Here is a 26,644-nt window from a genome sequence, read left to right on the forward strand (position 1 = left end):
ACCGCTCTCTGTAAATTCGCTCCAGTTAATAGTCTGACTGCTGCCCGTTGGACCAGTTGGGGTTTCCAGGCCATCTTCAAGGGTAGCCCCATGTAGAGAGCATTGCAATAGTCCAATCTAGAGGTAATTAAGTTGTGGACCACTGTGGCCAAATCCGACATCACGAGGTACGGAAAGTTGGTGCTGATCCTAAATCAGGGGTGAGCAAATTCCAGCTCACAAGCCATATGCATCCCCTGAACCCCAACTTGAAAATCTCCCAAAAACTATGTGATTTCCTGCCAAATTTGCTCAGAAAGCACTCTTAAACTTGGGGGGCAGAAAGGGAACAGAATTGGCAGAAAATGCCCACTCTTCCCAAGCTCTCCCCTCCTGTACTCAGTCTTTGTGGGTGTTTTCCGCCATCCATTCTTTTCAGCACTCTGCAAATGACGCTTTTTTGGAAGACGCGGGCTTCTCCTCCATGAGGGCATCCAGGGGGTGATACAAGCCGAGCACTTAATGGATGGCTTCCAGGAAATCGAAGCAGATGCGGCTCCAGGGCAATAATTTTTGGTGGCAGCGAAGTGGTGGCAGGGGAGGACCCTTCGCTTCTGTCATCCTGATGAATCCCACTTCGGACTTTTGGGAGCAAAGGCCTTCTGAAATATCTCCTTTGGGTGTCATTTGAAATATGGACCCAGAAAGTTTTAAAAAATGAACGGAGTTTTATTGCAAATGCTTCCAAGTCAGCATCAGATTGCAAATGGTGCTGTTTTGTGCAACAGCTGCTTGTCTATAAAATCTGCCCTCTGCTTTTCACTTCTCTTCGCCCACTTCTGGTTTAGCTAGAGGTGCTCCTTTTTTGGAAAGTTGCCTTCCTTTCTCCTTTGACCTCTGGTTCTTCAGAATAATTACCTGCTAAGTGCGGAGCTTCGTGATAAATAAATGAGTACAGAATAACCTCTGAATCAGATTAACAGTTCCTGGGAACTCAGGCATTCTCTTTGAACTTGCATATTATTTGCACAAGCCCCGGCTCTAGGCAAAACACGGGATGTTTCTCAGACATAATGGGAGGTGTGATCCAGTCCTATTAAATGCTAGCCAGCTTTTCTTTAATTAAACTGTTTTCAAAAGCCTCCTTAAGAACCAGGCCTCTCTCATTTGCAGGGAGAAGAGATCAGAAATGGGGTTACGGGAAAGGCTTTCACTTCCAAGAGTCCAGGGTTTGGGAGATAGAGGAGGCCAGAGCCAGCTGTTTAGTTGCCATTACATAGAAACATTCCTTTGGCAGAATTAGGAATGGAAACATTGCAAAAGACCCCATGCATAGCAGGATATTTGGAACCAATGGCTTCTGAGAAACAGCCGGTCTTTTGTTACAGGAACAAGTTCATTGTGTGCCATGGCTTTAAATTGCTCAGTTGTTCCTTTCGCTTTCTGCTCCTTTCTTCGATCCAGTTATCACATTTGGGCCCAAATTCAGGAGATTGAGCCACTGAACCAAGCTGCAACCATTGTGCAAAAAGGAGACTGTGAGGCCAAAATCATGGGCAGGGCTGCAGAGGGGGATCTTTCTTGGGCAACTTGCAAACTCCAAAGTCCGCTTATGGGTACAGCCCCAAACTATATATATATATATATACACACTGGCCATCCCCTGCCAGGCATTGCTGTGGCTCAGTCTGGTAATCTGGAAAATATAACATAATGAGAAAGTGTAGGTTTCTAATATATGTAATTTATTTATGCTTGTGAGTAAACAGTATTTCTTGCTGTGTCCTTGTTGATGTGTTGATGTGGAGATTGCTTGGTTTTCCTACTCTGGAACATCCAACATATAATAGTCCTTCTTTAGGGGTCTCATTCAAATCTGTGATACTCCCATGACCAACAGAAAACACCGGAAGGGTTTGGTGGGCATTGACCTTGAGTTTGGGAGTTGTATGGCTGGATGGCTCATTGTCAGGAGGGCTTTGATTATGTTTTCTTGCCCTAGTTAAGGGAGTTGGACTGAATGGCCTTAAGTATTTTCTGTTGGTCATGGAGGTTCTGTGTGGGAAGTTTGCCCCAATTCTGTCATTTGTTGGGTTCAGAATGCTCTTTGATTGTAGGTAACTACAACTCCCAATTTTCAAGGTATATTTCCCCCAAATACCATCTGTGTTCATATTTGGGTATATTGAATATTCGTGCCAAGTTTGATCCAGATCCATCATTGTTTGAGTCCACAGTGCTCTCTGGATGTAGGTGAACTACAACTCCCAAAGCTAAGGTCAATGCCCACCAAACCATTCTACTATTTTCTGTTGGTCATGAGAGTCCTGTGTGTCATGTCTGGTTCAATTCCATCATTGGTGGAGTTTAGAATGCTCTTTGATTGTTGGTGAACAATCCCAGCAACTGCAACTCCCAAATGACTAAATCAATTTTTTTTTTAAATTGAGTTTTATTGATTTTATCTATAATAGACATATAACAATAACACGACATACATGTGCATATAACGAACAATACAGACAAAATAGTACATAGGTTTTAAGCAAATTTTCTAGTTATCATATAGATATATGTATTCTTGTTCTGAATTACTCCCCCCTTTAGATAATTGTACTTATTACATGGTGCCATGTACGGTATCCTTATTTCTTTTCTTCTTTTCGTTCTTTCCGTTTTCTCCTCTCTCCTTCCTCTTTGGTAACACTGTTGAGAGATTGTAGGGTGGGGATAAAGGTTCGGAAATGGGGAAATCGAAATACACAGAGAGGTTCAAAAGAGGAGAGCAGTGTAGCGTTTCAGATCCTGGGGTTGAATACCCTGGGGAAGGGGGGCGGGGGGGGGCAGATTGTGTGTTCTTGTTGTATTAAATCCCACCACCTAAATATCCCTAGTGACATTAAAAACACTTCCAAGGTTGTTCTGGACAAATAATATAGTGGTGGGCATTATTACCCCTCTAATTTGTTTATTTATTACACATCGGATGTTGACAACATTCCCTAGAGAGCTTTCGTTATTCCAACTAAATCAATTTTTGAGTGATGGTCACTCCTTGGGTTAGTAGGTGTCTTGTGTCCAAATTTGGTTTCAATTCATCCAGTAGTTTTTGAGTTATGTTAATCCCACAAACGAACATTATATTTTTATTTATATAAATATATATAAGCACAGAAGATTACTGTATATACTCAAGTATAAGCCGACCTGAATATAAGCCGAGCCACATAATTTTACCACAAAAACCTGGGAAAACTTATTGACTTGAGTATAAGCTGAGGATAGGAAATGCAGCAGCTACTGGAAAATTTCAAAATAAAAATAGATAACAGTAATATTACATTAATTGGGGCAATAGTAGGTCAAAGTTTAGAATATTTACCATATTTCAGAGAAAAGCAGTAAACTAGCTCTGTAAGTGGAAAAGTAAGGTCAACAAAAACAATATAGTATTAACAATAACTTAATAATAATAATAATAATAATAATAATAATAATAATTTCATTTTATTATTATACTATCGCCCTATGGGGACTCAGAGAGGCTTCCAACATTGTATCAGGCAAACATTCAATCCCTATGTTAACAATGCAGAGCTAGATACAGATGTATAATTATGTATACTAATTTAACATATGCATTTCATAGAATCATAGAATCAAAGAGTTGGAAGAGACCTCATGGGCCATCCAGTCCAACCCCCTGCCAAGAAGCAGGAATATTGCATTCAAATCACCCCTGACAGATGGCCATCCAACCTCTGCTTAAAAGCTTCCAAAGAAGGAGCCTCCACCACACTCCGGGGCAGAGAGTTCCACTGCTGAACGGCTCTCACAGTCAGGAAGTTCTTCCTAATGTTCAGATGGAATCTCCTCTCTTGTAGTTTGAAGCCATTGTTCCGCGTCCTAGTCTCCAAGGAAGCAGAAAACAACCTTGCTCCCTCCTCCCTGTGGCTTCCTCTCACATATTTATTCATGGCTATCATATCTCCTCTCAGCCTTCTCTTCTTCAGGCTAAACATGCCCAGTTCCCTAAGCCGCTCCTCATAGGGCTTGTTCTCCAGACCCTTGATCATTTTAGTCGCCCTCCTCTGGACACATTCCAGCTTGTCAATATCTCTCTTGAATTGCAGTGCCCAGAATTGGACACAATATTCCAGATGTGGTCTAACCAAAGCAGAATAGAGGGGTAGCATTACTTCCTTAGATCTAGACACTATGCTCCTATTGATGCAGGCCAAAATCCCATTGGCTTTTTTTGCCGCCACATCACATTGTTTCCCCCTGAAACATTTGCAAATCCTCTCCCTTTATATGTGCATTTCCCTCATGCAATATTTGCAAGCCTTATATTTGAGTCCCACTCCGGGAGTGAGAAGAGTGGGGTATAAGTACAGTAAACAAATAAATATCTGTTTCTATATATCAAGACATCTGTGTGTGTGTGTGTGTGTGTGTGTGTGCGTGCATTTCCCCTGTAATATTTGCAAGCCCTATATATCTATATTCATCTCTATCTAGACATGTCTCTGTATATTTGTGTGTGCATTTCCCCTGTAATATTTGCAAGCCCTTTATATCTAGATTCATATATATCTGTGTAGACATCTCTTTATATGTAGATAATTATATCTATACAGAATTTTCAAAGACTTGCAAACATGTGATGAGAAAATTCATACATAAAATTATATATATATACACACACACATACACACACACATATATACACTGAGAGATATACAGATATATAGGCACCTCTATATATTTATTGATATCTATATATAGGATTTGCAGAGACTTGCATACATGTGATGAGAAAATTCATACATATATATATATACACACACATACATACACATACACACACATATATACATATGCACACAGAAATATACAGATACAGAGACTTGCAAACATGTAAGGGGAAAATTCATATATAAAAACAATGTATACATATAGATACAGATATACAGGTGCATGGAAATCTCTAGACATCTATGTGTATATAGGATTTGCAAAGACATGCAAACATATGAGGGGAAAATTCATATATAAAATTAATGTATATAGATAGAGACAGATAATATGTAGGTACATATGGATTGCATAGGCTTTTAGGGGGAAATGCCTATATATCTGTAGGAGATATTAACAAATATTTCAGAGGAAAATACTTTTATAAGATGAATGGATATTTCTGACTTGCAAGGGCTTCTCTCCCTCTTGAGCGAGCGAGCGAGCGAGGATTTGGAAAGAAAACACACTGTTAAGGGAGATGAAGAGGAGAGAGAAATATATCATATTGCAAGCAATGGCATCCAGGCTCCGCTGCATGGCTTGACCCTATTATAAGCTGAGGGAGGCTTTTTCCACCCCAAAAAGGCTAAAAACTTGGCTTATCTTTAAGTATATATGATAGTTTAAAGTAAGGGACAAAGTCCTGTAAATGGTTAAAGATTATATCTGTACATCGATCAAAAAAGATACTACAAAGTGGAAGAAATTGGACAGGATCCTGAATTGTATCATTCAGTTCAATAATTCGGGAAGGCCCATATGCCTTTGCATTCCCTATCAGAAAGTAACCAACACCTTTGAAACATGCCCTTGGAGTTCTACAAATTTCATGGAGTGATAAAATATCAAATAAAAACTCTTGAACTTTCCCTAAAACGATTGATGGAGGCTGGTATGTAACACATCACAAGGCCACGTAACTACATCATGCTGAGAGACGCGGAAGGCAGTCAGAAAAACAAATTCTGAGATTTGAAAATGTTGGATTATGGAATTGTTCCCAACTTTTTGACAAGGAACACCTTTCAGCTGTGCTTCTCCTTCTCAACCTCTTCCGTCTGCATCCTCCTCTCTTGTCTGTTCTCTTTTAAAGAGAATTAATGGGCATCTCTGTTTCTTCTTGGCCTCCTTTTGCAGATTTCTGGGTGGGTGGCTGCAGAGCAAAGTGGGCCCTTTCCTTTGCCTTTGGCTTGGTTCATGTCCGGCCAAACCGGCCCCAAGGTCCAATAAACGCTCCTTCCTTCCTTTGCAGGAATCCAGCCCGTCACTTTGGAACGGATCCAGCTGTCGGCCGAAGGGGCGGAAGAGAAGAACACCTACAACCCCGTTCTGGCAGAAAGGATCATCCGGATCATGAACTTTGCTGCGCAGCCAGGTGAGGAGGAGTGTCGCCTGGGAAGCGCTTGGATCTGGCTGAAAACAGGTGGAAAGGCCAGGCTCTGTTCTGAAATGGAGAGAGAGAAAGCAGATATTTTGCTTACCTCCTGACCTTAAAGCAATTCATGGCAATAAAAGCATAGAGAGGGAAGCCGGAGACTGAGTGGTCAGAAAACAATAATCCCAAAGTGTTGTTCTCGGCAGAATTGGAGAACCAGGGCAGTGGCTGGCAGGCCCTTGAAGTAAGGAATCCTTTTGGGGAAATAGAAGAGAGCTCGGATAATTTTGACCAATGCTGCAGAAATCTCGCAAATGAGTCCACAAAAGTTCCCAGGATCATACCATCATGGGGTGGGAAGGGACCCAAGGGCCATCCAGACCAGCCCCATTCTGCCAGGTGGGAAGACACAACCCAAGCCCTCCTGACAGATAGCCATTGAGCATCTGCTTAATAATAGTAATAGAACTATAGAATCCTAGAGCTGGAAGAAAACCCAAGGGCCATCCAGTCCAACCCCATTCTGCCATAACAATACCATCAAAGCCCTCCTGGCAGATGGTCTTCCAAAGTCTCTGCTTAATAATAATAGAACTCTAGAATCCTAGAACTGGAAGAGACTCAAAGGTCATCCAATCCAACCCCATTCTGCCATAAAGATACCATCAAAGCCCTCCTGACAAATGGCCATCCAGCCTCTGCTTAATAATAATAGAACTCTAGAATCCTAGAGCTGGAAGAGACTCTAAAGGCCATCCAGTCCAACCCCATTCTGCCATAAATATTCCATTAAAGCCCTCCCGACAGATGACTATCTAGCTTCTGCTTAATAATAATAGAACTCTAGAATCCTAGAGTTGGAAGAGATCCCAAGAGCCATCCAATCCCATCCCCTTTTGCCAGGAAGACGCAATTAAAACGAGATGGCCATCCAGCCTCTGCTAGACAGCCTCCCAAGAAGGAGACTCCATTCCATTGTTGCACACCTTTAGCCACCAGAAAGATTTCCCTTGTGTTGAAATGGAATCCCTTTTCTTCCCATTTGAATCCATTGTTCCATTGGATTCAAATGGGAAGTCTCCAGAGCAGCAGAAAACAAGCCTTGCCCCCATTCTCAGTCGGACGTCCTTTCAAAGATGTAAACATGGCCTCCGTGTCCCCTTCGGTCAGCCTTCTCTGCTCCAAACGAAACATCCCCATCTTCCTCCACTGCTTTTCAGAGGGTTTCATAGTGTCCAGACATTTCTTTATGCATGTGAGTAAACAGTATTTCTTGCTGTGTCTTTGTCAGTGTTGAGGTGGAGATTGTTTAGTTTCCCTAATCTGGAACATGCAACATATAATTGTCCTTCTTTAGGGGTCCCATTCAAATCTATGATACTATATCTCTGTGTGTGAATCATATATATCTATCTATATTATGCTTGTGGGTCACCCTTCTTTGGACACCTTCCCACCTGTCCGTCTCCTTTTTGAATGTCTTTTGGCCAAAAATGGACGCAGAGTTGTTATTCCAGGTGAGAAGGTCTGACCAAAACAGAACAGAATTAGATTAGGACTTTCCTCAATCTGGAGACTAGACTCCTGTGGATGCAGCCTAGGATCGCATTGGCCCTTTTAGCTGCCATATCCTTCCTTTTGCCTTTCTTACAGATGGCAAGATCCGTTTGGCCACCTTGGAACTGGGCTGCATCCTGCTCAAGCAGCTGGTGATGACCAAAGCCCGGAGCATCATCAAGGACATTCACCTCGCCTGTCTGGAAGTGAGTCTTCCTTTTAGCTCTGTGGAAGATTGGGATCCCTCTGATTTTCAGACTTCAGGTTCAAATCTCTGTTCTTTTGTGGGAACCCACTGGACTTTGAGTCACACTCTCTCAGCCTCAAAGAAAGGCCCTGGATGTCAAACCCCTCTGAACGAACCTTGGAAGGAAATCCCACGATAGGTTTGTCTTAGTCTGGAATGGAGGGCAACCCAATTGAATTTCATAATAAAAAGGCTTAGTCTTTGAGATGGTCATTGGAAATAGTCATAAATATTATATAACCTTCATCTGCAGATAACAAGCTTGAAATAGTAACAGAATTTTCTTTTTTCCCATTTAGGGCGCGAGGGAAGAAAGTGTCCACTTGGTGCGGCGTTTTTACAAGGTATTTATTCCATTCCTCCTTTCCCTCGCTTTATGAAACAGAACTTGTCATGCAACTTGAAAAGCTGCGTTCCTACTTGTTGCTTTCAGGTTCAGGGCAATTTCTTTCTGCCAAGAAGCTAAACAGTCTCCTTCCCAAGTATACATTTCCCCATAAAGTTCAGATATAAATTTCATGGCCTGTTTGCCTGTAAAAGATAATTCCCCATCATCCAATAAAACTCAAATAAATGGTCTCTGTTGGGGTCATCCCTTGTTTGGCCAAAGGTTTCGCTTGCAGAATGGAGAAGAGTGCAATGTGAGATGGGTTTCAGACCCTCTTTTTAATGGGAGATAAAAAGCTTGGCTGGTTTAAGAATCCTGATGGCAGCGGGAGGGGAAATTCTCACAAATGTCTCCTTTGTTTTTAAAGGGTGAAGAGATTTTTCTGGATATGTTTGAAGATGAATACAGAAGCATGACAGTAAGTTATTAGTCAACGGCTCGGTGGGCAAACAGAAAAGGGAGTAGCTACTCATTTTGAACTGCAAAAATAATAAATAGTAGGACTAACTGCTTGGGAAATTATACAAATTATTATTAGCATTATTACTGTTATTTCTTCCCCACTTCTCGCTGCTCAAGGCGGAACATAATATAGTCAAAAACTCTTATTCATAATGCTTTTTGGAAAACGCATACTGTATATACTCGAGTACAAGCTAAATTTCTCACCTTCGGCTTATACTCGAGTCAATACGTTTTTGCAGTTTTTTGTGGTAAAATTACGTGCCTCGGCTTATATTCGGGTCAGCTTATAGAGTATAGACGGTATATTGAATTTCTATGAAATACCTAGATTAAAATACACAGGACAAAGATTAAAATATAGTAAACACAAGGATGTCCTGTCACTAATCTGTCATGTTAGTATTATTAATATTAATATATAATAATAATATATTTGATTTTACCCCGCCACCATCTCCCAAAAGAACTTGGGGCGGCTAACAAAGCACTCCAAAGTGCCGCACATAAAATAAATAAATGATTACATAGACATAAAACCAATAGAAACATGAGCAGACATCCATATAATAATTAAAATACCCAGAACAATTATTAAAATGCAGTAAACACCAGAACATCTGTCCCAACTCTGTCATGTTCATTCATATATATATATATATATATATATATACACACACACACGCATACACACACAGAGAGATATACATACACATACACACACATATATACATATAAATAATTTTGTTACCATATTTATACCCCGCCCTTCTCACCCTGTAGGGGACTCAAGGCGGCTTACATATATAGGCAGCAATTTGATGCCATATGGACATACATAGTAAAATAAATATATACATTAAAACGTGGACATGCATTTCACATTCATAGTTAAACACTGACTGGACTGACCTGTCAAGAAGCCAATTTAGTGGTTTGAAGAGACCAGACTGTCAAAATATTTGGCCTCTATAGCAGAATATGGTGCACCTTAGCCAATGCTATATATGAGCTTATGGTTGGAAACAGAAGAGGTAATACACACAGTCAGGCTTAGAAGGGGCCCAAAACTTACTTTTATTGTCGTAATACAGATAAGAGAATAGATAGAGAAAAGAAAATGACCTAACTTTGGTGGAAGAGTCCCTCATGCTGATTCTCCTGTCTGTGATTAAGAGAGAGGCCTCATGATGTTCTCTTCCCCACCAAAGGAGGATAATAAAGCACTTTAGGGAAGAAGGGGGAAGTGAGCACATCATGCAGACAGGAAGTAGTAAAACTCATTGAGTTCCATAGAAGAAACAGGTGAAAATTAGGCAGCAGGCCTGTGTCCCAGGCTTTCCTCTGTCCCCAATTGCTCTGTATGCAAGCACTTCATTGGAAGGTTGAAAGAAACACGGGGCTTCTCCTTCTGGGGTGATGGGAAGATGTCTAAGGACAGGGCTCTGTTCTGCCCTTTGAAGAAACTGACTGAAGGCCCGCTTGCTTTTCCCAGCTGAAACCTATGAATGTGGAGTACCTGATGATGGACGCCTCCATCCTGCTGCCACCCACCGGGACACCCCTCACCGGTATCGACTTTGTGAAGCGGCTGCCCTGTGGAGACGTCGAGCGAACGCGGAGGGTGGGTAGTATTGTATTGACTCTAGGCTCTGAGGCGCAACTCCCTTTCCAGAACTCTGAAACCAAAGAAAGTATAGGCAGCCCCCAAGTTGTGAACAAGAGGGGTTTTGTAGGTTTGCTCTTAATTTGAATTTGTTTGCAAGTCAGAACAGGTACATAGTTTAAGTGCAACTCCAGCCAAGAATAGATTTATTTATTTATCATGTCAGGAGCAAATCAAAGGTACAGTTATAGTGTATTTAAAAAAAACACAAAGTTTAAAAACTTGGCAATTATATTAAATGTCCTTTGACCAGTCGCTGACCACTTAGAGTGCCTCTGGGATTGCCATAAGGAGGTTCTCCATTGTGCATTTGGCAGGGCTCAGGCTGCATTGTAATCGGTGGTCTGTGGTTTGCTCTTCTCCACACTCACATATCGTGGACTCCACTTTGTGGCCCCATTTCTTAAGGTTGGCTCTGCATCTTGTGGTGCCAGAGCACAGTCTGTTCAGCACCTTCCAAGTCAGCCAGTCTTCTGTGTGCCCAGGAGGGAGTCTCTCATTTGGTATCAGCCATGGGTGGAGGTTCCGGGTTTTAGCCTACCACTTTTGGACTCTCACTTGCTGAGGTGTTCTTGCAAGTATCTCTGTAGATCTTAGGAAGCTATTTCTTGATTTAAGGCATTGCCATGCTGGCTGATATCTGAACAAGGGGTGGGCCAGAGATGTCACTACCTTGGTCCTTTCATTATTGGCTGATACTTCCCATCGGCCAGCAGCCAACAGAAGGATAGATAGATTGATAGATATACATAGGCAGTCCTGCAGTTATGAACAAGAGGGGTTATCGAGGTTTGTTCTTAAGCCGAATTTGTATGTAAGTTAGAAAAAGAACATTTTTTTAGTGTAACTAGCCAAAAATATATACAGTAGAGTCTCGCTTATTCAGCCTTCACTCATCCAACATTCTGTATTATCCAGCGCATTCTGCCGCCCGCCCGGATCCACAGATGTTTCAATACATTGCAATGTTTTGGTGCTAAATTCGTAAATACAGTAATTACTACATAACGTTACCATGTATTGAACTGCTTTTTCTGTCGATTTGTTGTAAAATCATAATGTAATTTGACATTTAATAGGCTTTTCCTTAATCCCTCCTTATTATCCAACAGTTTTGCTTATCCAACATTCTGCTGGCCTGTTTATGTTGGATATGGAAGGGTGAACACCCCTGTGGAGTTTGTTTATTCTTCCTGGCCCTGACAACTGGATTTAGCCCCATGCTTTTGAAAGCCTGACACAACAGATTTTTTATAGTATAACTTTTGAAAGGTTTCACAATTTGCTGAATGTATTGTGAAAGTGTTATCAGATGCAAAGCTGGGTCCTTTCTTTACTTCAGTTAGACTTCGAAATGCCTCTCTAACTGCCATTTCCTTTTCCAAATGAGCATTGCTTAACCTAAAGCAGTGGTTCCCAATCTTGTTTTGACCAGGGACCATTTTGACCAGGGACACTCTCTCACATTAGTACCGAAAGGATTACAAATCTTTTTTTGTCAACTTTAGATTCAGTTTGGTTGTTTGGGGCGCTGATTCAGAAAATTGCATTGGATAGACCACATCAGCTCTAGTTTCTGATACAGAACATATGCCATCCAGTAGTCGTGATCTGCTTGCCCACAGAAAACCTATTTAACACTCTAGAGCTGAGGTGGTCGTAGTAATCTTTCATGAGTAATCAGCCTCTCCCCTCCTGACATCCCATTGCCTCGGCACTATAAGAGGGTTTCACAAGGCCAGTCACTCTCGTTGCCACATGGTTTCAAGGCAACAGTGTGGTAATGGTGAGGCTGTGGGACATATTTTTGTTATTGTGGACCACTGGTGGTCCACAGACCACAGGTTGGGACCTACAGACCTAAAGAAACCAAGACGTAGGTGCAGGAGTCTGTGTAACTCTTAATCATCTTAACAGTCATGACATACTATTATTATTATTATTATTATTATTATTATTATTATATTACAGGAAGTCCCCAAGTTACAAACAAGATTGGTTCTGTAGCATGTGTGTGTGTGTGTATGTGTGTGTATTTTTGGATGGCATAATGAAGGGTTAGCACCCTGTGAGGTTTGCTTTGCTGTCTGTGCCTCTGTTCAGAACATTCCAACTCACTTTCTGTTCCTGTGATAATTGGAATTTGGAAAATTTGGCTTGTTTAGAAACAAGGATTGGTGATAAATTGTCAGTGGAGACCCCTTTCCCCCGTGATAATAACTCTTCCAGGAGTGGATTTCCCTTCCTTCCAAGGGGAAGATTCCTTTCACTTCCTGTTGTCTCAGCCCTGTTCTTAACTAGGAGTCATTTGTAAGTCAGATGTTTGTAGCTCACATATGGCCAATTGCTGTGGCTAAACCCATCTTTTCTTTAGAAACTGGCACAAAAAATAGCTGGTTAAAAAGAAAAGCCAATGTGCTGCAAAACACTCCTCGGGATGTGGTTTGTGGCTCTCAAAAGATAAGCAAAAGCGATAAGTCTGACCCAAAGCTGCTTCTTGAAAAATTGCAGAGAAGCTTCCCTGGAATGCAGCCGTCACTTTTAGATGCAGAAGGAAGAATGAGCATGCCCCTTCAAAGTCACAAGTCCTGAAGCTTCTGCCATTCGACGAGCTTCTCTGCATCTTTCGCAATCATTGGATCGACCTCTCAAAGCTATCGCTTCCCTTCTAGGAAACCAAAAACACTCCCATTTCCTTTCCTAGAAATTTGAGTCGGAGCAAACCCTCGAGATAAGAGGGGAACCACTGTACTATGAAAAACAGTCATGATAAACAGGGCTTCCAAGAATGTTCTGCTGATCGAGAAACCAAAGGATAACCCTTCGTGATAAATGGCAATATGTCATCCCTTCCACGAAAGGAACACAGCCAAGAATGGTTTTTATTCAGAGGCTTTGTGGCTGTCAGAACAGACCCCAAATCCCTGCTCTGTTGGTCTCAGAAGCTGAAGGAGGGCCTGGTTTGATTGGCCCTCATATGGGAGGCTACCAGGAAAGACGTCTTCCCTGAAAGAAACCCCAGGAAGCAGAAAACTGCCTCACCGGTTGATCCCAAATCTAGTTCAAAGCAGATCACTATGTAACACAATTTTTTTTCCTGGGGTATAAACATCATTTCCTAATTGGTTCTATCATAAAAACATGGAAAATTTCATTAAACTACAAAAACTTTGTCTTTGTGAGAGGGACATCCTGAAGCACATTTTGGTTGAGACTCAATTAATCTCTCATCGAGTCTCAACCAATTCCACATCTTTTGTGGCAGCCACAAAAACAAAGTTTCTGGAGTGGAACAGCTACTTTCACAGTAAATACTGCACAATTAAACATGTAGTAATACTGTATATACTCAAGTATAAGCTTAATTTTCAGCCCTTTTTTTAGGCTGAGAAAGCCCCCCTCGGCTTATACTCGGGTGAGGGTCCTGGCAGGAAGTCGTGGGGCCTGAAAGAAGAGCTTCTTTCAGCCCCATGCCTTCCTGCCAGGACCCTCAACTACCCTGCGCAGCAACCCAGCTCTCCTTCCTCTCCTCCTCTCTCACACAGCGCACACAGTACCTTCTTCTCCTCCTCTCTCGACCCCAGTCTTTCCCACTTTTCCTTATTCATATACACAAAGCATTTCCCCCAAAATGTATAGTTAAAATAAACTATGGAGATTATTGAAAGGATACGTAAGCACAGTTATCTTGAAGAAGATTAGAGTAATGATTTAATCAGAATTGATATTATTTTAAATTTCATATAAATATGTATATTTATATGTAATTTATATGTAAACATATAAAAAATTCATATAAATATTCAAAAACATTTAACCTGCTGTTGCCTCAATTAATATATTGTTATTGGTATCTATTTTTATTTTGAAATTTAGCAATAGCTGCTGCATTTCCCACCCTCGGATCATACTCGAGTCTATAAGTTTTCCCAGTTTTTTGTGGTAAAATTAAGTGCCTTGGCTTATACTCAAGTACATATAGTACTTTCAAACCAGGAACAGACCATTTTTCAAATTTTGCTACATAGTGTTATAAATATAATTTTACATAGAAGTAGTAACTCAATAAGAGAGTTTAAATTATTAAAAATCTATATAAATGGGTGTCTATTTGTCTATGTATTTTTTTTGTTTTTGTCTTATTGTTGATATGGTCAATGGACTAATCAATCAGCTAGTATTTATCTATATAAATCCCTCCTCAAATAAGGAGCTTTCATAAGGAAGAAGGAACAGGCTTCCTTTCTTCTGCTGCCCTGGAGACTAGGACTCAATGGAGCCATGGGTTTAAAGGACAGGAAAGGAGATTCCATCTGAACATTAGGAAGAACTTCTGAGCTGTTTAATAGCAGAACTCTCTGCCTCAAGAGCGTGGAGGATCATTCTTTGAACACTTTGAAACAGAGGCTGGAAGATGTGTTCTCAAAGGCTTTCTTGGCCGGAATCACTGGGTTGTTGTGTGTTTTCAGTCTGTCTGGCCATGTTCCAGAAGCATTCTCTCCTGACCTTTCGCCCACATCTATGGCAGGCATCCTCAGAGGTTGTGAGGTCTTTTGGAAACTAGGCAAGTGGTGTTTATATATCTGTGGAATGTCCAGGGTGGGAGAAAGAACTCTTGTCTGCTTGAGGCTAGTGTGGATGTTGCCATTTGCCACCTTAATTAGCATTGAATGACCTTGCAGCTTCAAATCCTGGCTGGCTGCAGCCTGAGGGAATCCTTTGTTGGGAGGTGTTAGCTAGCCCTAGTTTATTCTTGTCTGGAATTCCCCTGCTTTTTGAGTGCTGCTCTTTATTTACTGTCCTGATTTTAGAGGGTTTTTTAAAATACTGGTAGCCAGATTTTGTTTTTGTTTTTTTCATGGTTTCCTCCTTTCTGTTGAAGTTGTCCACATTATTGTGGATTTCAATGGCTTCTCTGTGTAGTCTGACATGGTGGATGTTAGTGTGGTTCAGCATTTCTGTGTTCTCTGATAATATGCTGTGTCCAAGTTGGTTCACCAGGTGCTCTGCTATGGCTGACTTCTCAAGTTGTAATAGTGCCAAAGGCCATCTGTTGTGGGGGCTTTGATTGTACTTTTCCTGCCTGAAGGCAGAAGGTGGTTGGACTAGATGTCCCTTAGGGATCCCTTCCAACTCTGATTCTGAGATGCTATGAGCTCTCTCCTTTGTGTTTCCAGGCCATCCGGGTCTTCTTCATGCTGCGCTCCCTCTCCCTGCATCTCCAGGACGAGCCAGAGACGCAGCTGCCTTTGACGAGGGAAGAGGACTTGATTAAGACAGACGACGTTCTGGACTTGAGTGAGTTCCGCAGCCCAAACGCTTTCCTGTCCCTCCAAAAGGCCATACATAGCATTGCAAAGCAGGGTTAAAAACACTAGCGAGTGTAACTACTGGGTGTACAACGAGGCCATGGAGCTTTGCTTCCAGACCCCAAATCTCTAGCTTTGCTGAGACTCCCAAAATAATTCATTATTTCCTTAGCCACTTTGCCTGCCCTTTTATTTTTGGAGCCTAAGATGGATTTCCAGTCACTTGACTATAGTTTTAAGTCCTGGAAATGTTGGTAATAGAAGCAAAATTTGGTAGTTTTTAGGGAGAGTACAGAATAATAGCAGTGTATTGCCCTTGTTTTTATCCCAAAGGACTCCAGCAAATCGCCTAGTAATAACACTATGTAACAGAATTTTTGTTCTGGATTACAAATGTCATTTCCTAATTGGTTCTATCATAAAAACATGGGGAAGGTATATGAAACTGCCAAAACTTCGTTTGTGCAGGAGGGACATCATGCAGCACATTTTGCAACAGTTTTTCAGTGAATATCTTAAGACACAACCAATTGCAATCTAGTTTGTGACAGCCACAAAACTAAGTTTCTGGAGTAGAACAACTACTGTATATACTTGAGTATAAGCCTAGTTTTTCAGCCCCTTTTTGAGGCTGAAAAAGCTGCCCTCGGCTTATACTCAGGTCAAAGTTATTTATTATTTTACTCTGTTATTACTATTATTTTTATTACATTTATTATTTTACTTTATTATTGTTGTTATTACATTTATTATTTTACTCTATTACTATTTTATTACATTTATTTTACTCTATTTATTATTATTATATTCATTATTTTACTTTATTATTGTTGTTATTACATTTATTATTTTACTTTATTATTATTGGAAGGATACATAAGCACATTTACACTGAAAAAGGTTAGAATAAAGGTTTAATCAAAGTTGGTCAGTTTTATTTTAAATTACAGTTTTATGTAAACATTGAAAAACATTTAACCTACTGTTTCCTCAATTAATAAAATTTTATTGGTATCTATATTTATTTTGTATTACCAGTAGCTGTTGCATTTCCCACCCTCAGCTTATACTCAAGTCAATACGTTTTCCCATTTTTGGCAGATAAAATTAGGTGCCTCGGTTTATATTCGGGTCGGCTTATACTCGAGTATATACGGTACTTTCAAAGTAAGGACCGCACAATTAAACAGGAAATAACACTTTCAAACCAGGCACATTACATTTTTCAAACTTTATTACCTAGTGTTATCAAAAAAGCACTTACGTGAATTCTACTTTCCATAGAATTCCACCCATAGCCTTAGTGAGAATTCAAAACAGAAAATCAAGGCCTGGTTCTTCCTTTTCAGATAATTAGTCGAGCAATTCTTTGGTCAGTGCTCATTTCCTGTTTTTGTTGACGTTATTTTTAGTTTTTTAGGAGGTAGAAACAAGCCCCCCTTGCCCACAGTTGCACTGACTGGAACTCAAGACTCCCAAAATAGCCATATATTCTGGTAATAAATAATTGGCGTCTGCTAGGAAACGCAGCGCCCATGTTTCCATCTGGCCAAGCGCTGTTTGTATTAATAGGAGAAATGTCAGCCATATTTACTGTAACCATTTTATAGAAATGTACTGCAATGTGCAATGACTGTCAGAGGCAGTGAATCCGTTTGTCTGACTGGAGACCTGCTGCAAATGCTCTCAGGGTCATCCCAAAGAGGCATAAAAACAACAATGACAGCAGCACATTTGTATTTATTACCTGGCTCTCCTTTTGGAGCAATCTATAAAAGCACATATTAAAACATAGTTAAAATACAACTATAAAACCATACCATTATTCTTGTTGTTGTTGTTGTTAATTTATTTATTACCCAACTCTTCTTTTAGCTCAAGGCAGGGCCCAACAAGGTCAGATGCTTTGATAAACGCACATATTAAAACATAGTTAAAATGCAAGCATAAAATCATACACAGTGGAAATAAAGGTAAAGGTTTCTCCTTGACATTAAGTCTGGTCGAGTCCGACTCTGGGGGGGTGGTGCTCATCTCAATTTCTAAGCCGAAGAGCTAGTGTTATCTGTAGACACCTCCAAGGTCATGTGGCCAGCATGACTGCATGGAGCGCCGTTACCTTCCCGCCAGAGCAGTACCTATTGATCTACTCACATTTGCATGTTTTGGAACAGCTAGGTTGGCAGAAGGTGGGGCTAACTGTGGGAGCTCACCCCATTCCCCGGATTTGAACTGCTGACCTTTCTTGTCAGTAAGGATGGGGAAATCAATGGCTGCAAAGTGCATTAAATTATTGAAGGCTTCCATTTTCACATTATAGAGACTCCAAGTGAACATAGTTTTATTTTAGGACCTTGACAGGCTTTTTAAATACAGTATTTATGTATTCAGCAGCTCAGCAGTTTATCCCATTGCACCACCATGAGCTCTTATACAGTGAAATCTCTGCATTAAATGTAATAATAATAATAATAATAATAATAATAATAATATAATTTTTATTATCTGCCTCTCTTTTTGGCTCGAAGCGGGGCACAACATAGATACATCAATAAAAACACATATTAAAACATAGTTAAAATACAACTATAAAATATATATTAAATATTATTAATATTATTATTATTTACTGGTATGTATTTATTGCCAGCCTTTTCTTTCAGCTTGAGGCAAGGCACAACATAGTCAGATAGAGAGATAACAGCACATGTCTTACTCAACTGTTGAGTATGCCTGCCCTCTTTGTCACAAGTCTGTTCACACGAAGCAGGTGAAAATAGCACTGAACAAAACATGTAGAATAATCACAGGATGTCTCAAACCTAAACCTGTTGATAAACTCTACAAGCTAGCTGGCATTGCCCCCCCCCCCCTCCCCATGTGTGACGGGAAATTGCTGCTAACTGAGAGAGAAATAAGGTTGAACACTGTGAAAGCCACCCACTGTATGGCTACCAGCCTCCTCCCAGGAGACTCAAATCAAGGAAAAGCTTCATGAGAACCACCACTCCTCTTAACGTTATCCCAGCAACAGCCAGAGTGTCCCTCTGGGCAGCTAAATCAGAAAATCCCAACTGGATCCCCCCTCCACACCACCACCACCACAATGGTCTTCCTCCAGGGCCAAACTAAGAATGGGCAACTTGAAGTCCCTGAACATGCTCAGAAGTGGTACTGGGAGATCAAAAGACAACCTGGCAAAATGGCACTACCTAGAAGAATCCTCCATCTTGTGCAACTGTGGAGTAGAACAAACAACTCTGCATCTGCATGCTTGCCCACAATGCCCTGCCTCATGCACAGAGGAAGAACTGCTTAAAGCTACAGACAGTGCAGTCGCTATTGGCTGTTTTTGGTCAAAAATTATTTAGCCGCTTGTACTTCTTCTATTTTTAAAATCAGTTTTATACTTATTTATGCAATGCTTTTATTTATTTATAATTTTATTATTTATTTGCAGTATTTATATTCCACAGGGGATTCAGGGCAGATTGCAATGCACATATACATGGCAAACATTAAATGCCATTAGACAGACAACATATGTAGACAGACACAGAGGCAATTTAACATTCCAACTTTCCGGCTTCATGAGAGTATGTTTGATTCCAGCCACAGGGGGAGCTGCTGCTTAACCATCCACTTTCTGACACCGAGTCCTTGATGGAGTACTTCCTAATTCTTCTGCACGCTGCTGGAAAGTTTTATGGTGTTGTAAATTAGTTAAATTAGCCTCCCCGCATAAAGTGGTACCTGAATTTCCTACTTCACAGGTGCAACTTTTTTTCTGGCTGCAGAGGTCAACAGCATCTAGACTATTAATGGTTGGGAGCTCACTTCGACCCGGGCTGGCTTCAAACTCATGATCTCTTCGTCAGTAGTGATTTAATGCAGCTGGCTACTAACTAGCTGCACCACAGCCCCACACAAAATAATAAAAGTACATATTAACCCATAACTAAACTACAAACATACACATATTAAAATACACGAGACAAAGGTTGAAGCACAATGAACATAGAGTGTGATCTTCAAATTAATCAATTAGAGGGTTTGCTCCAAGTTTTAAAAACATCATCTGCAGCCACAGTCCTATTGCCTTGCTTCTTGGCAGGGGGTTGGACTGGATGGCCCATGAGGTCTCTTCCAACTCTATGATTCTGTGTATGTCTTTATTCCATTTTTCCAAAAACCTGGAGTCAAGGCACCTTGCTATCAGGTGCTTTCTATCCATTCAATTTGGGCAACATTTCCTTCTAGGAAAGTATATCTGGGGCAAGAAATCCTATGCAGTTGTGAAGGGATCACAAAGAAGACCCCAAGCATTTCAAATAAGGGATATTCAAGCAGCATAATAGTAATCTATTACCCCTAAGAACTCATTCTCAATAACACCCAAACTGACTTTTTTACTAAGTACAAACACAGGTAATATACTAAAAAGGACTAATTGGGATCTCTTTCACGACTATGACAATAATAGTAGAGATGAAAGATAAATGTAGAATTAAAATGTAAACAAAGACTACAATGTTATATAGAGAAGAAACCAAGAAGATGGAATGGAAGTCAAGGTTTTCCTGTTTTCTCTCTCTCTTTTTTCTCTCTTTCTTTTTTCCCCTCTCTCTCTTTTTTCTTTATTTCCCACTTTCCTATCTTCTTTATAATATTCCCCCACTTTCCATGTAATTATATATACTGTATATACTCGAGTATAAGCCTAGTTTTTCAGCCCTTTTTTTAGGCGGAAAAGGTCCCCCTTGGCTTATATTCGAGTCAAGGTTATTTATTATTTTAATCTGTTGTTGTTGTTGTTGTTGTTGTTATTATTATTATTATTATTCATTTCATTTATTATTTTATTCTATTTATTATTATTACACTTATCATTTTACTGTATTATTATACATTTATTATTTTACTGTATAAAATACAACGTCAGGAGTGCGTGTGTTACTGTCTTGGTGTCAATCTCCTTCAGTGGAATCGCCTCAGGGTATCTGGTTGCAAAGTCTACCACTGTGAGGATGTATCGATGTCCATCCTTGGTCACAGGCGACATCGGGCCAAGAATATCTATTCCCACTTTTTCAAAAGGAATTGACACAACAGGAATGGGTTGCAGCAGTCCTTTGGTTTTGTCTTTTGCTTTGCCCACAAACTGGCAGGACTGACAAGATCTGCAGTGGGCGGCAATGTCTTGTGCCATTTTGGGCCAAAAGAACCGGCTCTGCACCCTATCCTTAGTCTTCTTGATCCCTAGGTGACCACTAAACGAAGTGTCATGGGCCATTTTCATGATCTTTTCCCTGTACTTCGGAGGTATTACTAGCTGTGTAACTACCTCATACAGCCCTGGGCCCTTTTGATGTCTCACTAATCTGAACAGCTTGTTATCTATATTTCTAAAGATAACTGGTTCCATTTCATTGGGTTCAGTTCTTTCGGTTTGAACTGATTCCCACAGGCCCTTTAAATCTTCAGCCTGTCGCTGTTCCCTCAGGAACTCAGCTGGCTGACTAGATGGCAACATCACAGGGAATTCTTCAGCGTTGTTACTTTCAGAGCTATCAGCCATTTCTGAGGCGATTTCTCCCTCCTCAGAAATTCCCGCTCTTTCTGCCTGGCTCCTAGTCACAGCATTGATCTTCAGTGTATGTTCTGACAGATCATTTCCTATTAACATAGGAACCTCCAGGTCCGATAGAATTCCTACACTCCATTTACCACAAAAATCTCTGTATTTGACAGGGATTTCTGCCACATCCACTTCAAAGCTGGGACCAGTTATTCCCTTCAGTGTCCATTTCTTTCCTGGCACTACCTGGTCCTTCTCAACTATATGAGGGCGCACCAGAGACACGTCAGCGCCTGTGTCCCTCAGTCCCATTAGCGTTTGGTCATTAACTTTGACCTCTTCTAAGTATTCTTTATTTACCCCACGCTCTATACTCCAAACCCTCATTATTTTGATGGGCTCTCCCTCAGGAGTAGGCTCTTCATCTTGTGGTTCATTCTTCTTGACCACTTTAACAAATTTTGGCGGGCTTCCAGCTCTCTCTTTAGTTAGCTTTGGGCATGAGGCTTTAACATGTCCTTCTTGGTTTCAGAAGTAACATACAATCCTACGTGGCACAACCTTAGAGATGGCATCCCCTTGCTTGGCTCCCTGACTCTCCTTGTCAGTTCTACCCTTCGGGACCCACTCTTTCTGCTTTTTGAACATGGGGGGGACCAACTCAAAATCTCCCTCCATCCCGTCCAAAATCGTCGCACACTCGGCCACCATCCGGATCTTTTTGTCTTTAATGAACCAACGCCACTGTACTGGAATCAATTTATAAAACTGCTCCAGACAGATCAGGTCTCTTAAAGCCTCAAAGGTGTTCACCTTACTACCCTCCAGCCATCGTACTAGAGCTTTTTCAATCCTAGCCCCCACTTGGGAAAATGTCTCCCCAGGCTTCCTCTTAATTTCTCTGAAGGTCTTTCGGCTTTGCTCTGGGGTTAGCCCAAACCGAACCTTCACTCTTTCTTTGAAGACAGAGTAGTTAGACCATTCTGTAGTTGTCATGTTGGCATAAACCTCACTCAGTTCGCCGCAGATTAATGGTCTCAGGTGTGCCATTCTTTTTTCCTCTGGCACCCCGAAATCTGCACACGCACGTTCAAAACTAGAGAGGAAACTCTCGGCACAATCCCCCTTTGTGTATTTGGGAAAGTGTTTTAGATAGGGAGCTACGGGTTCAGCAGGGATGGCACTTGGGTTGGATGTGGGTTGACTATCTCTGACTCGTAACTCCATCATCCTCTCCTCATGTTTCATCCTCTCAGCCTCGTGTCTCATTCTCTCTCTTTCTACCTCAAGCTGTCTTTCTTTCTCTCTTTCCCTAGCCTCAAACTCCATTCTCTCTCTTTCAGCCTCACGTTGTCTTTCTCTTTCTCTAGCTTCTAACTGGACTTTTTCCCTCTCTTTCTCAGCTTCAAGCTGCATCTTTCTCAACTCCATCTCAAGCCTTAACTTCTCGATTTCTAAAGAGGTTGCCACTGTCTCTGGGCTTTCTCCTCTTTCTACCATCTCAGGCTCCATTTCGGCTACATTCATTATTTTACTCTTTTTATTGTTGTTATTATTATTACATTTATTATGTTACTCTCTTTATTATAATTGGAAGGATACATAAGCACATTTACATTGAAGAAGGTAAATAATCATTTAATCAGAGTTGGACAGTCTTATCTTAAATTACAATTTTTGTAAATATTCAAAAATATACAACCTACTGATTCCTCAATTAATGTAATTTAATGGGTATCTATATTCATTTTGCAATTTACCCGTAGCAGGTGCATCTCCCACCCTCGGCTTATCTGTCAATCCGTTTTCTCAGTTTTTTGTGGTAAATTTATTATTTATTATTATTATTATTATTAAACTTTATTTGTACCCCGCTAGCATCTCCCAAGGGACTCGATGCAGCTTACAAAGGCCAAGGCCTCAACACAACAACAGCAAAACAATAACAATACAATTCAAAGCAAATTAAAAAATTAAAAACATAAGCAATAACAAACATTACACCATTTCACAATAAAACCAGGGCCAGGCCAGTGATGGGTACAGGTTAAAAAGTGCTGGGTGTGGCTGGTGGTGTGTTGGATTTCTGGGCAAGTGCAATGTGCAGAGAGTCTTAAGTGCTTCTGGGACATAGAGCTGGGGGTTATCCTATTCCAGAAAGGCACATCGGAGTAGCCAGGTCTTCAAGTTCTTCCTAAAGACTGCCAACGTGGGTGCTAGTCTAATGTCTTTGGGGTGTTCCAGAGTCGGGGGGGCAATCACAGAGAAGGCCCTGTCCCCCGTTCCCACCAAACACGCCTGCGACGCAGGTGGAATCATGAGCAGGGCCTCTCCGGATGAACGAAGGGAGCACGTGGGTTCATAAACGGAGATGCGGTCACGCAGGCAGGCAGGTCCCAAACCGTTTAGGGCTTTGTAGGTAAGCACCTGCACCTTGAATTGGGTTCGGCAGGTAAACGGCAGCCAATGGAGCTCCTTAAACAGGAGGGTTGACCTCTCTCTGTAAATTTAGGTGCCTCTGCTTATATTTGGGTCGGCTTATACTCGACTATATATGGTACTTTCAATAAAAATTATTTTTTTAAAAAATAACACCCCTCTTCCTACATCTAGCTCTTCTGCATTGATGATTGAAACAAGTGGTAAATCTGAGTTGGAGGCTGGATTGGCCTTTGATATTTATTTATTTTTAATATCAAAAGCATTGCATAAATCAATATAAAACTGATTAAAATAGAAGAAGCGCAGGCCGCTAAATATCTTTTGACCAAAAACGGGCAACAGCAATGGCATTGTCTGTAGCCTCCAACAATTCTTCCTCTGCCTTTGCTCAGAACCGTATATGTATTAGATACCCTTTTGACTTGGAATGGCTTGCCTGCAAAACACTGTAAGCAAGAGGCATGAAAATAGCAGTGTCTAGGCCTCATTCTTATGGTAAGTGGATCCAATGAAAGTTAAGTCCAGTGAAAGCCAGAAGGCGGATTCTCTTGCCTTTACTTTGACTCACATTCAAAGGTGATGGGTTTCAATCTATGGGAATAAAATCCTGGCCAGAAAAAGTGACTCAGTCACCATTGACTGTAAATACATTTGGATTCCCAGGGGGGGAAATAGCCCATCAGCCTCCAAATGAACGTCAGCCAAAGGAAGAGACTTCCTGTCACTTTAAGGATCCAGCCAAAGCCAACCCGTTGAAGGCATATTTGGGCCTTCCTTTTGGGAAATGCTCCGATTCCTTGCCTTCTATTAAGGATTAAATAGTCTTGTTATTATATTCTATTAACTGTGTCTCTCTCTGAGTGTATCTCAGTCTCAATCCTCGCCAGAAACTGCTTCCAGAGGCAGGATTGTGAGCCCAGCGCTCAGTAAACTGACTGGAAATGCGATTACGCTGTCTCCGTCAGGTCTTTTAGATGGATGTTCTTCAAGCAAATCCAATTGTAACATTTTCTCTTTTTTTCCGTCTTTCAACTGGAACGGTGTCGTTTCCTGCCTATTGATTGATTGATCGGTACCTGGCCCTCATTGCTTTTTCTTCAGTTAATGCTCATTGATGGGGTTTAATGCTTATTCCTGGAACTGCCTCCCGTTTCATAGACCTGTCGCCATTGAGCATTGAGCGTCATGCATTAAAGTCCATTTCTAGGTTCGCTGGTTGTCTGTTGAGCCTTGTCAGAGCCCCGTTTGCCATCGCAACGATTATAACAGCAGAGGAAATCCAAATTATTCCTGGAAATCCACATTATTTATAGTCTGGCCGTGTTCTCTGACCAAGATTTCTCCCATAGATCTACATCCATCACATTCAGTACCTTATGGCGGAGGCAGGGAAGCCATTCCAACACCAAAAGGTCTCTACTCCCTATTTGGCTGCATGTTTTTGAATGCATTTCCTCGCCAATAGCTTTGGGTGGCTTGTACTGACCTTGTTTATATCAGATGGGATTGTGTGCCTTTGGTTCATTTAGGCCTTTCATACATGTCACATTAGAATGATAAAAGGCTGCATGGGGGAGAGAGAAGCAGCAGATGATGATAATAATAATTATTTTATTTTTTATCCTCCTCTCCTTGTGGCTCAATGTGGAGTACAGCACAATTAAAATTTATTTATTGTGTCAGGGGCAGACCAAACAAATTGTATTGTATTTTTTAACAAGCATACAAACAGAACACAAAGTTTGCAAGCTTGATAGATTAAATGTCCTTTGACCAGTATCTGGCCACTTGGAGTGCCTCTGGTGTTGCCGCAAGAAGGTCTCCATTGTGCATTGGGGTCAGGTTGCATTGCAGCAGGTGGTCTGTAGTTTGCTCTTCTCCACACTCGCATGTCGTGGATTCAACTTTGTAACCCCATTTCTGAAGGTTGGCTCTGCATCTCGTGGTGCCAGAGCGCAGTCTGTTCAGCGCCTTCCAAGTTGCCCAGTCTTCTGTGTGCTCAGGAGGGAATCTCGTTTGGTATCAGCCACTGATTGAAGTTCTGGGTTTGAGCCTGCCACTTTTGGACTCTCACTTGCTGAGGTGTTCCAGTTAGTGTCTCTGTGGATCTTAGAAAACTATTTCTTGATTTAAGTCATTAACGTGCTGGCTGATATCCAAACAGGGGATGAGCTGGAGATGTCACGGCCTTGGTCCTTTCACTATTGGTTGCTACTTTCCCAGCGGATGTCGGTGCAATACTGGCTAAACAGTGTGATTTCTCCAGTGGTGTAGGGCACAGACAGCCCGTGATAATGCGGCATACAATTAAAATACAGATGTGAAACATAAGGTGGTGTAAATACTTACACTATTCATGCAAACCTTTTTTGGCTAAATTACTCTGCCAAAATTAGGTCGTGGATTAGATTCGCGTCCATAGGTAAAGGTAAAGGCTTTCCCCTGACATGAAGTCCAGCCATGTCTGACTCTGGGGGTTGGTGCTCATCTCCATTTCTAAGCTAAAGAGCCGGCATTGTCCGTAGACACCTCCAAGATCATGTGGCCGGCATGATTGCATGGAGCGCCATTACCTTCCCGCTGGAGTGGTACCTATTGATCTACTCACACTTGTATGTTTTCGAACTGCTAGGTTGGGCAGAAGCTGGAGCTAACAGCAGGAGCTTACCCCTCTCCCCGGATTCGAATCTACAACCTTTCAATCAGCAAGTTCAGCAGCTCAGCAGTTTAACCCACTATGTCACCGGGGTCTCCAGTAATTCACATCATACAGTAATCTCAATGCTGAGCCAAAGCCAAAGGGGAAGCTGATGCACGAGTTCCTCTTTAAGGGACCTCCTC

At 41.3% G+C, this 26,644-nt stretch overlaps 1 protein-coding gene across 2 annotated transcripts in view; it reads left to right on the forward strand.

Annotated features, from left to right (window-relative positions):
• Positions 1–26,644, forward strand: part of LOC132781559 (protein CLEC16A) — a 79,088-nt gene that overhangs the window by 26,264 nt on the left and 26,180 nt on the right. For both annotated transcript variants that reach the window (XM_067461357.1, XM_067461358.1), the window contains exons 13-18: positions 6,032–6,154; positions 7,808–7,917; positions 8,258–8,302; positions 8,714–8,764; positions 10,304–10,432; positions 15,652–15,772. In XM_067461357.1, the coding sequence (XP_067317458.1) occupies positions 6,032–6,154; positions 7,808–7,917; positions 8,258–8,302; positions 8,714–8,764; positions 10,304–10,432; positions 15,652–15,772 (579 nt within the window). The remainder of the gene's footprint in view (positions 1–6,031; positions 6,155–7,807; positions 7,918–8,257; positions 8,303–8,713; positions 8,765–10,303; positions 10,433–15,651; positions 15,773–26,644) is intronic.

The sequence above is a fragment of the Anolis sagrei genome, chromosome Y (genome assembly GCF_037176765.1).
Source record: "Anolis sagrei isolate rAnoSag1 chromosome Y, rAnoSag1.mat, whole genome shotgun sequence".
Taxonomy (NCBI): domain Eukaryota; kingdom Metazoa; phylum Chordata; class Lepidosauria; order Squamata; family Dactyloidae; genus Anolis; species Anolis sagrei.